The sequence below is a fragment of the Natator depressus genome, chromosome 7, assembly GCF_965152275.1.
Source record: "Natator depressus isolate rNatDep1 chromosome 7, rNatDep2.hap1, whole genome shotgun sequence".
Classification (NCBI taxonomy): domain Eukaryota; kingdom Metazoa; phylum Chordata; order Testudines; family Cheloniidae; genus Natator; species Natator depressus.
The window spans coordinates 105,301,300-105,315,325 of record NC_134240.1 but is presented as its reverse complement, the minus strand read 5'-3'; the positions used below and the strand labels follow the sequence as shown (position 1 = coordinate 105,315,325).

At 42.1% G+C, this 14,026-nt stretch overlaps 1 protein-coding gene across 9 annotated transcripts in view; it reads left to right on the top strand.

Annotated features, from left to right (window-relative positions):
- Positions 1-14,026, top strand: part of TACC2 (transforming acidic coiled-coil containing protein 2) — a 144,501-nt gene that overhangs the window by 78,102 nt on the left and 52,373 nt on the right. For all 9 annotated transcript variants that reach the window (XM_074959219.1, XM_074959223.1, XM_074959221.1 and 6 more), the window contains exon 5: positions 5,728-5,894. In XM_074959219.1, the coding sequence (XP_074815320.1) occupies positions 5,728-5,894 (167 nt within the window). The remainder of the gene's footprint in view (positions 1-5,727; positions 5,895-14,026) is intronic.

The following is a 14,026-nucleotide window of genomic DNA, read 5'->3' as shown; positions in this document are numbered from 1 at the left end:
ACTTAAGTTTCATAACTCATCCTGGGTTCCATTGTGATATCATTATATTCCTAGCATCCTAATTCCATTTAGAACAGATAATATTGGAAAAGTGATGATGTTTACTTTTGTTTCAAGAGGAAACTTCCTTTGTAGCACATCTCTCAAATGTTGGCTGTTTTGTACTAATTTGCTGTATCAATTAGCATTTCCGGATTAATACTTCCAAAGGAAGTATGGTTAGAGCAGGGGACTAGGAACCATTGACATTGCTGTGTGACACTGATCATCCTTAAGTGCTATCTTTTATATCTCAAATACTGCAGCAGCATTATCTAGTTCTTTACTATGTTTTTCCTCTATTTATGAATATTCACTGATATTACTTAATCAAAAGAAAAAGTGTTGAAGATGAAATACTAGTTGAAAAATTTACCAGGCTACTAGTGGCCAGATAACTAAACTTATTAGCTAGAGTCACTAGGAAGAATGAGGGGGACCTAACCTGTGAGTTCTAGGGGCAACTCCCTGATGAAATAACCATCCTTTCTTCAAAATCCAGTTCTGGGAAAGGGGCGAGGATTCCTATCAAGGGGTCATTTGGGGACCTTATCTTGGGCTGCATCATTTATATCAGAGTTTGATATCTTTTTGGCTATTGGAAGGAAGTGGAGATTTCTCCCTCTCCCCATTACCACTTCTCACACCTCCTAGTTGCTATAAGGTGGGGGGGGGGGTGTCCACAGCTCTACCTCTCCCACAGCTTGTTAGCTGTGGCAGGGTATTCTGTGGTATTAGATCCTTCTCTAGACCTCTGTGTTTCTTGGATCCTCCTCTGAGCTCCATTCTGAAGCAGAGCTGGGAAATGAAGTTGATGTGATTCTTATTGGTTTCATTGTTGCTCACTGGCTTAAGACTATTAGCAGCAGGGGAAGAGCCCAGAATCTGTCTTCTCATTTTCAGTCTGCTGCTGCTTAGGAAAGTTATGGAAAGGCACTAGAGCTGCCTGTCTGCAGATTCAGGATGACAGCAGAACATGAGTTCACATTTGTAAGGATATCTTTGTAGACATAAAGGGTAGAAACATAGGGCCCCGTTCTTTCTTATCCAGGAGACTTGGTTTGAACTCAGGGAGATTCCTGTGGATACTTCCAGCCGGTGGCCATGGGTTGTGTGCCCTTCACCCAAGAAAGTAGTAAGTTCAGCTGTAAAGAGAAATGAACAATGGCAGCCTTGCAGTAGCACATACATAATGATAGAAATTGGAGTGTGTCATTAAGCCAGTTTTTATACATGAATTACAGTTTGAACAGGGTGTGAAAATAAACATTTTCCTCGCACTATATGTAATACAGTATTTTACATGTACATAATTAATACACATGCTACATATTATATATATTCATAATACTTGTTTTCTAGATATAAATGCAGCTATTACTGTTTTAGGACTACAGTGTACTCACACCAATATAATATCACACTATATTCTGTGGCAAATTGCTGGCACTACTATGATGGGTCTCACGCTTTCTTTTCTTGGGGGGGGGATTCAGGGCACCGTTTCTTGCCCCTGAACTGGGGTATTAGCTGCCCCACTAGTGTCCTAGAGGAGGGGGTGGAGAGGGAGGGACCTGGGCCCGCCCACTACTCCAGGTCCCAGCCCAGGCACCCTAGGGATAGCGGTAAACCGCTTGAACTAGCGGTTCCTTCCCCTGGGCTACTTCCCTCTCCTGCCCTCCCTCTGCACAAACCAGGTGTCCCTTTACCTAGAATCTTGGTCTTCTTAGCCCACCGCAGCACTTCTCCAAACTCTCCTCTGCTTCCCTCCAAACTGCTCTCTGCTCCAACACCAATCCACTCTGTTTCAACTCCTCCAAACTGCTCTCTGCTCCAACACCAATCCACTCTGCTTCAACTTCTCCTCTTGTCTGATTGAAGCAGGGGGTTTTTATCATGTGACTGGCTTCAGGTGCTCTAATTGGCTTCATGTGCTTTAATTAACCTATAGCAAACTTTCTTCCCTCTACAGGGAATAAGGCTCCCTGCTAACACTCTCCTGCTTCGTGAGCTACAGCTCACTTCATCAGATGCATTCAGACCTAGATGGGGAATTTGAATGGATCTGAAATACAGTGAGATCATTTGGAGTTTAAATCCCAGTTTCCAACTGTTGGAAAGCCTGTTGTAGGACTTTTCCTACTGAGAAGGGATTGTTCGCAGATGGGGAGGCTGTCTGGTTTGTTTGTTTTTTGGTTTTTTCCATTACGACAATACTAGAACTTTTGTAAATAATATGACTCAAAACTAATGAGTGAAGGAGGTTTGAATGGCTCAGAGGAGAATGCAATGGGAGAATCTCTTGTCCTGATTCTGAGTCGTGTAGTTTATAGAGCTAACCTGCTTGCTTGCATAGATATATTTTTTTCGTATACGTTTAAGTATTTGGTTTATTGTAATAGGTTTAGAGATTTATATTAAAGTAAGCTTGGCTGTAACGCAAGAGACCTAAAGGCCATATCCTGTATGTTAAGCTAAGGACAGTTAACATAACTATATTAAGACCATTTACCCAGAAAAGTAAAGTTAACCTATATCTTGTTACCCAAATAAATAAGTATTCACACATATGTCTATAACCTTCTATCTAGACCAACAGATAATGAAGAATGGCATAGGGGTTTTTTTTAATGTGGTACCCACAGACTTAACAGGTACATCACAAGGAAACTTAACGTGCGTATGTACGTGTCATCAATACGCACAAACCTACTAGCCTATGGGGTAAGTGTACCCTAACATTTGTGGGTGAGGAATAAAATTTGGGCATAGGAGGGAGGATTTCCGGCACTTGTGCCCTGTAAAAGAGGTTACGCACCTCGCTAGAGCACTTCACTTCACTCCACTCCACTCTATCATTTTCACTTACTCTTTCTTACACTCACTCTATCTATTCTACCTACAATGGCTACTACTATTGGTAGGCTATACTTGTTCTTCTTAAACTTTAAGTTTCAAGGGAACTAGGCTAAGCTTGGTTTCCCTAAGCTTTTATTCTTTGTTTTGTTTTATTAGGTTTTAAGTTTAAGTTAGTCAAGTAAACCCTAAGTTAGCTCTTAGCATTAGTTTTTCTAAGCTCTGCTTCAAGAATTGAGAAACCTGACCTGCAAGGCTGGTCCTGTGTCTCTTACCCCCAGGTTATCAAGGAAGGGTGTGAGTGTATTGACCAAAGCTTTGTAGCATATAATACTATATTATCATATGTATCTTTTGAATAGCAGTAATGCAATTATAACTTTGTAACTCTGGGTATTTTACCATTTACTTACTATTATAAATTTTAATAAAAACTCTTTAAGCCTTAAAAAAAAAAACACACATTCTCCTGCTGCCCTCTGGCCATGCTGTATCACAATTCACTATATTCATATATTTAAAAGGAGAAAAGGACATGTATTCTTTCTTTTATGCATAAAACATGATCAAATTATATAAAAAGCTGTTTGATGTGTTATTTTTCAGCCCTTTTCTTAAACTTGGTAATGTTCTCATTTTATTTTTTAGTTAAAATAAATTTATTTTTCTCTGTTAGAAAAACATCAAACAGTAACCAAATTGCTTTCCTCCAGATAGTTTCAAAGACAAAGTGAGGTTAAAGGTTCCTGCAATTGTCAGGAAACGGGAAAGGACGGTGTTTGTTCAGCTAGATGCTCATTGTAAGTAAGGCTTTCTTTTTGTTTACAGAAGTTCTCTGTTTGCAGTGATTCTTGATCTTAAAATATTGTGAACTTGAGAGATGCTGCATCTTTGAAGGAATATAATTTAAAAAACTACAATTCACCTCTTCCAATAAGCTCACTCAGCTGTGTCGGTTGCTGAACCAAATATGGTTTGAGCTCTGAAGCAAAGAATGCATTTGCGGAAGTTGATGCAGTAGTAATAACTGACAGACAGACACTTTATCCTTTGTGAAGTTCCCCAGGCAGGAGGTAACTTTATGCACAATAGACCTAGCCAGAAAAAAACCCAAACAGAATAATACTTAGCAGAAATCCTTCTGCTTTGCAGCAGTGTAGCGGTAATCAGTTAGCTCCAGAGCTAATGGTAGGGTCCAAGTAGATGCGTGTGCTGTGACAACATAACTAGTAAGACTGAGTTCTCATTGGAATTCTACAGAGCTAATTTGAAGAGAATCCGGTCCATCTAACCACTTGAGCTGTCAGGAACAATGACAGGGTCTTTTCTGCTATAGCCCACACAGACTTCATGCTGAGAGATTTAAGCGAATGTAATAGAATGCAAATCCACCACTTGCACTTTATGTGACATGGAGCTGCTTCAGATAATCTAAAAGCCTTGAGAACCCAAACAGAATTTATTGCTTGGCAGTACAGAGTTTTCTTTTAACTTTAACGAAGTCAGAGAAGTCCTTGATTCAACATACTGTATCAGGACGGCTTGTAGAGTACTTCCACGGATGAAATGGCTTTCACTTCATGGCAAATTTTGTCCCCAATGCAGTGGGCGCGCTGGATGTGGACAGCTGTAAGAAGCAGTGGAGACTACAGTCTCCTAGCCATGCAGAGAATCACTGGAAATAGGCAAGTCAGTCCTGTCTTTCAGGAAACTGTCACACCATTCAATTCATTGTATTACAGACCCAGTGGGGGAAAAACTGCATCTGAACTGCAGAAATGCTTGCTAAGTAATTAACAAGACAATATTGTTATTGCATTCTTGGCTCACAAAAATTGTTTTAAAAATGTTAAAATATAGTTTGTTTTGTGTGTTTAAAAGTACATCAAGTGTATAGCTTTCAGTTCTAGAAGGACAGTTTCCTAAAGTGGTTCTCCCCGTAGAGCAACATGTTATGTCCTTGTGCAATGTAGATCTTCATTTGATTTTTAGGCTAACTTAGTGCATCCTTTTGTATAGTTGTTTCCTTTCAAGCTTGCATTTCGTTTGGTTGTGTCCACTGTGCACCTCCTTTACACGCTTGCGCACATTCCGATCCGTCTATTTTTTTTTATGTCTATGTGATAACGCAGTGGTGGAAATATATTACTGATAGCACACAGGAGTCAATGCATTTTCCAGCAAGTGTCACTTACCATTGCCTAAAATGCTATGTAAAAATACAGCCATGATGAAATGTAATATTTCTGAGAAGCTGGGCTGGCCAGAGGCTTGCTTTGAGACTTACCCATCAGTTATTCTCGTGTGTGCTCTCTAGCCTGTCAGAACACACACAGCAATATAAGGCTTGATTATTTTAGAGCCGTAGCCTTTAATAAACAGCTATGAAACTCTCCTGAGAAGCTCCTTTTTTGTCTTTCTGTGTTGGTTTGTCTATGCTCGTGACAAGAAAAGTTCCAGAAATTCATAAAAAGGTTCCATTGTTTTTGGCTTTCATACTGGAGTCTCCGTTACGCTGCACAGCAGGCTTCTCAGGAAGCATTTACTTTCTGAGTGCATGTTCACTTGGTGACAGAGAAATCTTAAGCAGCATAAAGATTTCTTCAGAGAAAACCTGTAACCATGATATTCGTGCTCTAGAAATCATGTGTGACATTAATCCATCATAGTCCGCCTTTGAGAATAGCGGAGGTAGCCTGATGGCTGAGGTTTGCTTCCTCCACTCAGAAAACCCTGCATTTCAAAGTCTGACTTGCCCCTTCCACACACGAAAGCTCACTTTGTTCACTAGCCCAGGTTGTTAAAGAAACTCTTGTTTTGTATTTTCCTCAGGAGTTCAGACTCTGAAGAAGCATTTGAGACACCAGAATCCACCACTCCTGTAAAGGCTCCACCTGCACCACCGCAGCCACCACTGGAAGTAGCGGTGGTAGAAGCAGCAGCACCAGTAGACCCAGCTGAACAGGAAATAAGGCCACAGCTGCCCTTGGAAGACACAGGTAATGAATATATATAACGAGTGGGCTGAATCACTCAGGAAGATGACTGTAAAAGGGGACATCAGTGTTAATCCCAGTAAAGAAAGGGTGCTAATAAAAGGATGGCTGGAAGATTAGTTAGTATATGCTGTGTCCTCTTCACACTGAAAAAAATAACATATATCATAGTTTGATAATGACAATTACACATTAAATACTATCATTAGCATAGTCCTTTTTGGTATTATCAATCAACACATTCATCTCCTGATACAACTTTAGTAATGTTTTGGCGCCATCATCTTTGTTTAAAAAATACAGCCTGATTCTCCACTCTGTTATGGAGTAAGTGGTGATGAATCAAGCCCACAATATGATTTGTGAAACAAGGAAAAACTCTCTGGGGTGCATTTCTTCCATATTAAATCAGTTTCTTTATTCCTGATGTTTTCAGAACTGTATGAAACTAGTCAGATGACTAAACACACAGAGCTATATAATTAGGTGTCATTAATAATCTCAGTTAATAGGAGGGTATTTTCGGATCTCATTTCCCCTGAAATGGCAAGTGACCACATGATGATATGTTCTGAGAAGTTCAGGGTGTGTTAATAGGAACGTTAAGACTAATTCTATGAAGCAGTGTAGCAATATAACACACAGTATGTATAGAATTAGTACATAACACGGCAATGAAACCGATATTTTCCATAAAACATGAATATTGTATTTTATGTGAAGAAATTCTGTCTAAAAAACCCTAATTTCCTTTGTTTGCTGAGTTAAGTAATTGGAAGATGTGAAAGTAGAAGCATTTTCTATTAGCAAGGAGCTCAATGTGACTGTCAGCTGAGCTGCAAAACAGGCAGTCTGACTACTTATGGTCATTAAATGGCTCATCACACTTTTTGCAAGAGATGAGCAGTTAGCTCAATATCTTGGTTAAATTCCAGTGAAACACTTCCACTTTGTCTATCCAAAATTCCCATGTATTTCATTAGAACAAGGTTCTCTCCATCTGAATGGATGCATAGGGTTGCTGTGTGCTGTTCTAAAACTGCCAGCTTTCACCACAGAAGATGGATAAAGTGATATCAGTAAGTTGTGAGTAGTCTGTAAAGTCTGTCAATCTCTTGGGGGGAGGTGGGGTGTCTTTGGACGAGTTCCAGACATGTCTCCAGCTAGTTAGTCTTCCTTCAGAATTTCTGTACTTAAAATACTCAAACTATGGGAGTTTTGATTGTAATTATAATTAGCAGAAGCAATGTCCAGTATACAGATGCCAAAAAACTAAAAAGACATGATAAGAAGATATCCTGTATCTCCAGGTACCTTTTCATTTTCATCCTCAGATCTCCCTTTTCCCAGTTTTCCTTATTCTTTATCAATTTTTACAAATGTAATTTCCCTAATTCCAAAAGGAATTTAAATGCAGAGAGAGTAAAGGAGCAGATATGCTAAGCAGGCTTGGAGTGTGTGGACTTTAATTACTACAATAGATTCCCATTTACTCAGAATCCTTGATCACACATACTTTCCTGCCCATGTGTTTCTCTTCTCCCCTTCCTCCCTGTTCCCTCATTTAGGATATTACTAAGAAAAGATGGGAGATTGAATGTATCCATTTGTAACAATTGTGAACTGCACTGTGTTAACTATTTATCCTAGCTGTTCTATTTTGATGTCAGTATTTCATGTGTAGGTAAAACTTGCCTGCAACAGACAACTTACAACAAACTAACAAAGCAGTACACAGCATTCCAAAATTTAGTAAAATACAGTTATTCAGCACAGTGGGTTGCTGCAAGAACAATTCAAGTGTAGGAGGGAAATACAAAAGCATATGTTTGTTTTTAAAATCTATTAGGAGACATCACTTAACATCCCTGTTACTTGGTTAATTTAACGCTTATTTCAATGTGAACAGTGAAATGTTTTCTACTTCGAAAGCCACTTTTAAAAATCCATTATCTTAGTGTTAACTTGCCTCATAGGTTATACTCACACACACACACACAGAAAGTCAGTCCCTTATACAGGGCTTCCATGGAGCTGAAGCACAGCTCCTAATTGGTAGCATAAATCTAGGAAACAAAGGTCACATTGGTGCCATTTCAGTAAAAGAGGAATAAGGGCACCTGCAAGGCCTGGCAAACTGCAGCTGAGAAAATAACATAAAATCTGTGTTCCAGTTTAGAGACCAGGCAGCTTTGTCTTCTGGGGTTGGGGGGCGGGGAAAGTGGGAGAATGGTCGGTTTGGAACACATGATTCCAGGTAGGCCTGACAATAATAACGTATGCAGATGACTGTAATTATGCCTCATGATATGATTAGCACAACAGCTGGACCCTGCTGCTGAGGAGATGTGGTGAGCGTTCTTAATTTATTTAACTCCAGTGTAAGTTTAATAAAGGTTATGAAAGTAAAATTGTAGTTAAAACTTAAGGCTAGATACCAGTTCTTTAGGTACACAGTTCTCCTCTGACTGCTGGTGGTGTCCACTATCTCCATGTGAGCTGGGTGGGAGATTGGGTCTCCTCTGACTTGTGGGTGAGGGAACAAGGTTCCAGGATCCTTCCCACTACCAGCTCTTCAGATGCTGGGCTGAGCATGGGCAGGCTGCAGGACACCTACTCAGTGTAGCAGCAGCTTGGCTTTGTCTCCTATTCTGCTTATCCTCCTCTTGAGCAGCTAGCAGGGTGGGCTATATGGAGTATGCCCTGTTAACATGTGGTTGCACTGGTGGGAGATGCACAAGAGAAGAGATCCGCTGCATTAGTTGCTGTGGTTGTGACAGTAGTGGGTGGACGCAGAGGCCTTGTTTTAACTAAACTTTTGGGGAAATTTCCCACCATTTCCTACTAGCCCAGTGGCAGCTCCCTCCCTGGTACCAATGTAGAGGGCACTAGCATTAACCAGTGTTTCTACCACCATGTTGCCTAACTGCTCGGAGACCTGGTTTGGATGCAAGATTAGCTGTTCTCGTGAGACTTCTGCCCACAGTGGCAAATAACTTCATGAGACTACCTGGTTTTATCAGATTTACAGCAGTTTGGAACAACAGGGGATTTACTATTATTATTCTTGTTTATTATGGTAGTGCTTAAGGAGCAACCAAGAACAGGGCCTCATTGTGCTAGGCACTGTACAAACACAGTAGCAGCACAGACCCTGCCCCAGAAAGGTGGGCAAAAGGGATCACACACAAGCAGCAAAGTGATAGTAGCAAATGTCATGTTAGTTTTATGGTTTTTTTGAGGGCATGGGTTTAGTTTGGAGAGGACCAGATAAATGGAAAGAAAAGGGAAGGAAGCAGGGACATGGAAGGGAAAAAGGATAAGGGGGACAGGACAAGGAGAGAACAGGGTAATAGGGGCAGGTGTGGAGTGAAGGAGGAGGAGTCTCTGAGGGAGGGTTGGAGCAAACAGCCAATCAGCACAAGTCCAGTTAAAAGTTCAGAAAGTTGTCTGAACATTGAAAGGTCCTGACTGTGGCTGCTTCTGCAGCTGTTCTGCTGGCTGGCATCCCTGACTGGTTCCTGTCTGCAGTTTTTCCCCAAGGCCACAAGGCAGGGTGCAAGAAGTGGAGAGGAAGGAAGCTGTGTCAAATGTCAATTTCTACCCAGAATGTCTTTTGAACCCCAGCGCCAAACTTCAGTCTGGACTTGAACACTGCCTCTTCCATCCATCTCTAATATATTATAACAGTATTCATGCTAATAAAACCCTCACTCCTATGTGGCACGGAAAATTCATGCCATTTTCATGCCAGTTACAGTTCAGGTCTTTTTTTATGTATTATTATTATTATTTATTTACAAATATAAGTACATTAGGATAGCTTCCCTTGTTATTGCAGACTATTGGAGCTTTACTTTCATGGTTTAAAATGTCATCAACAACTAATAGATTTATAAAATGCTGCATAAATGATGGTTGAGTTCTCTCTCTAATTAACCACAGAACATTAAGTCGTAATTCATTCTTCCTGATATCAATGGAGGAAAATAACATTCCTCTACCATTCGTGCAAACATTTCATTTCTTTGTAACACCCTTCTGTCCTCATCCATTTGTCAGATAATAAGCTATAGATTAAAATGCCAAACATTACACAATGTCATCATGCTCTCACGTAAGAGCATCCGTAGAAGTGTAAAATCAGCATACACATTTACTATCATCCACTCATTATTTATTTTTCGTATTATACTAATGCCTAGAGTCTCCAGCTGAGATCGGCTCCCATTGTACTAAGCACTCCGCAGATATGCAGGAGAGACAGTCCATGCCACAAACAGCTTGTGGTTTAAGCAGACAAAATGTGGGAGGGGAAACTGAGGCACAGAGAGGTGAAGCAACTTGCCACAGGGCACACAGCAAGCCTGTGGGAGAGTAGGGATCAGAACCCAGGGTTTATGAGTCCCCGGTTCAGTACCCTATGCAGTGGGCCATTGTGTGATCTCCAACAGCCAGAATGAATAGTGGTTTCTAAAATAGGGGTTCTTAACCTTTTTCTTTCTGAGTCCGTTCCCCCCCCCAGCTATAGTGGAGGGCACTCCAGGCTTCAGCCACAGGAGGCAGGGGGGTTTCCGGGCTCCATGCTTCAGCTGCTGGCCCAGGGAGCGTTGGGGCTTCTGCCCCATGGAGTGGTGGGTCTAGGGGCTTCTGCTCCAAGGGTGATGGGCTTGGGCTTTAGCCCTGTGGAGCTGGGGGCTTTAGGCTTCAGCTGCGGGGCGGGGGCGGCTTGGGGCTTCTGCCCACAGGTCACTGGGGCTCTGGGCTCTAACCCCACAACTCCCGCCTCCGATCTTTCTGTCCTGGGCCCTAGCCAATCTAACACCAGCCCTACTTCGTGGACCCCCTGAAACCGGCTCACAGACGCCCCCAGGGACCCATGAACCCCTGACTGAGAACTGCTGCTCTAATCCATTACTTGCTGTTCTTTTTTAGTTTATATCAACATAAATTCTTCATACTTTTTGTACGTCCTTAGATGTGACTTGGACATAGTGGCTCTGATTCTTTGTGCCTTACCTGGGCAAAACTCCCATTCAGGTCAGAGACTTTTGCTTGAGTAAGGAATGGAGGATTGGGCCCTGTATCATAGTGAATAAAAGGCTGGAATTGCCTTCCTGGGCTCTACCTCTATTCGTAAGCCACCTGAGTTGCACTTTTGTGCTTTATGTAATCAGTTATCCATTGCGTACAGCTTAGTATAGGGACAGGCAAACTTTTTGGCCTGAGGGCCACGCTGGGTTTCTGAAATTGAATGGAGGGCTGGTTAGGGGAGGCTGTGCCTCCCCAAATAGCCAGGCATGGCCAGGCCCCCGCTCCTTATCCATCCCCCCCTGCTTCTTAACCCCTAACGGCCCCTCCAGGACTCCTGCCCCACCCAACCCCCCTGTCCCCTGACAGCCCCCCCCGCCCCATCTAACCCCCCATGACCACCCCCGGACCCTCTGCCCCTGACTGCCGCCCACCATCCTATCCAACCCCTCCTCTCATTCCTGATTGCCCCACCAGGACCCCTGTCCCATCCAACCACCCCTTCTCCCTGACGACCTCCAGAATCCCTGCCCCTGACTGCCCCCCACCGCCCGGTCCAACCCCTTCTCTCCTTCCTGACTGCCCCCCCCCGGGACCCCTGCCCCCATTCAACCCCCCTGTTCCCCGCCCCCTGACCACCACCCAGAACTCCCCTGCCTTCTATCTAACCCTCCCTGCCCCCTTACCGCGCTGCCTGGAGCACCGGTGGCTGGCGGCGCTACAGCCGCGCCGCCCAGGGCACCAGGACAGGCAGCCGCGCCACCCGGCTGGAGCCAGCCAGCCATGACACCGTGTAGCACAGTGCACCGGGACCGGCCACAGCTCTGTAGCTGTGCTGCCCGGCAAGAGCTCACAGCTCTGCCGCCAGAGCATTGCACCGACGGTGCAGTGAGCTGAGACTGCGGGGGAGAGGGAACAGCATGGGAGGAGCCGGGGGCTAGCTTCCCAGGCCAGGAGCTCAGGGGCCGGGCAGGAGGCTAGATGTGGCCCGCGCACCGTAGTTTGCCCACATCTGGCTTAGTATCTAACAATGGATGGATGTTATGCATAATTTATAACAACTTGCAGGTGAATTTCACCCCTGTACAGTGGGCCTATTAACCATGTAAGTTCTCAAAATAGGGCCAAAAGTGAGATTTAAGTGGTACATTAGACTTTGTGCTGGCCCTCTGTGCAGGAGCGTATTTCACCTTCTTATGACTGCATAATATGTGTATTACATAATGCGTTCTTTAATGAACAAACTGCAGCCTTTGTGATAAAATGTTGTGAGTAGGAGTACCCTTTTGTTTAGATCACTTTGATGTGAAAGGGCAAAATTCACTGCACTGTTGATGCACTTCTAATGTCAAAAGAGCATGGTCTAAAAAGCTCTTTGTAGTAATAAAGCTGCATTGTCTCACAACAGTAAGTACAATTCAAGTCTCCATCCACTGCAGTTCTATCATTAGAAGATATTGATGATGTAATGTAGCAGGAGTCCTACAGCAACGTAACAAATAATTTCTACCAAAAGCCCACATTTTGGATGTATCCACAAAATAACAAAAATTGACAGTGCTAATTTGAAATGTACACTGGAGAGCACTAGACTCCAGGAATAAGTAAAGGACTGGATCAGGTGTGTGTTGTGTGTGTGCTGGGAAAAGCAACATAATAAGCAGGAATCAGCTTCTGCACTATATGTGGAGCTGCCAGCAGAATTTCAACGTTGTTTTATTTTACACTGTTGGAAAGCACGGCAGCTTTCTGAGACAGTTTGGTCTTTATTACTTATAGCTGGCTGCAGGAGAAGTTAAATCCTTAAAGAAATTAACTACCAACAAAAGCAAATAATGTAACTACTCAGGCTCTTTCCTCACCATATTAATTTGCTTTATGATATATCCCCAATCCATTATTTGTTTCTGTCTTTTAGACTGTAAACCCTCCAGGGCAGAAATCATCTTTTTATATATGTTTGTACAATACCCAGCACAATGGGGCCTCAGTCTTTTTGATGCCTGACATAATGAAAGCCTTTGTTATTAATATTATGTTGTTTATTATTATTACCACAGTTTATGAAGACTCCTTGTTGGAATCCCTTTTCATTTCACACTGACCTACATCTTGGACTATGCTGGCAGAGCTATTCAGTCGTTTATTATTATTAATTGCATTTAGCTATCTTCCACTCCATTCCCATGTAAAGTGTACAGATTAGACTAATACCGGAGTCTTGTGACACTTCTGGTGTCTCCTTAGCAGTAGACTGATCAGTGTCAAAAAATGATCGCATTGTGTGAAAAGCGAACACCATCTCAGCTGCCAGCGGCAACTCTAATTAAAAAAACATTCAGCAAGACTGAACCCAAACACAACCCTTTTGGAGTAAGAAGAAAAAATACGCATTCTTAAAGTAGTGCCACCTGATTAGCATTTATTTTAAAGAATATCACAGTGCATCCGTTTTTTAATTCACATAACTCACTAAATTTTCAAAGAGAAACATGGAATTGTGTAGCTAGAATTCCAATGAAAGAAATCTAAAAATGTAGGGGTTGATCTGAAGATGCTGATTTAGGAAGTGTCTGCTATCTTCAAAGTGGCTGGCACTTTATGTTCATAAATAATATTCCTGGCAAAACCTTCACACAGATACATAATTGCCTCTGAAGCAAAGAGGAAATGCTTTCTATCCACAGGATCTAGTAGTAAAATATAGTAGTAAGGACTTAAATAATAGTTGTAAGTATAGATTCTTTGTATTTGTCTTTCATCCATGCTACCTTAACACAAAGTATTAATGGGCAGAATTGTGCAGGAAAAAGAAATGTAATTTCATGGAGAATTTCAAGATTTCAAAAATTTGGTTCTGTTCCGATTCTAATGGAACAGCATTTTCCATTTAGAAAACTGTTCTAAAATTTTCCAGTTAGCTCTGTTAGTGAGTCTTTATCCCAGTGAAGTGACAGTGACAACTCTAATGTATATGCTAGCCATACTTTTGAAATTACTTGTCTAGTATAAGGAAATAATTAATGAATGTCAGGTCCAGACAAGAAAAAAGGTAACAAATTGTTGTTTAACATTCTGTCATTAATGACTGAAAAAAATGAACA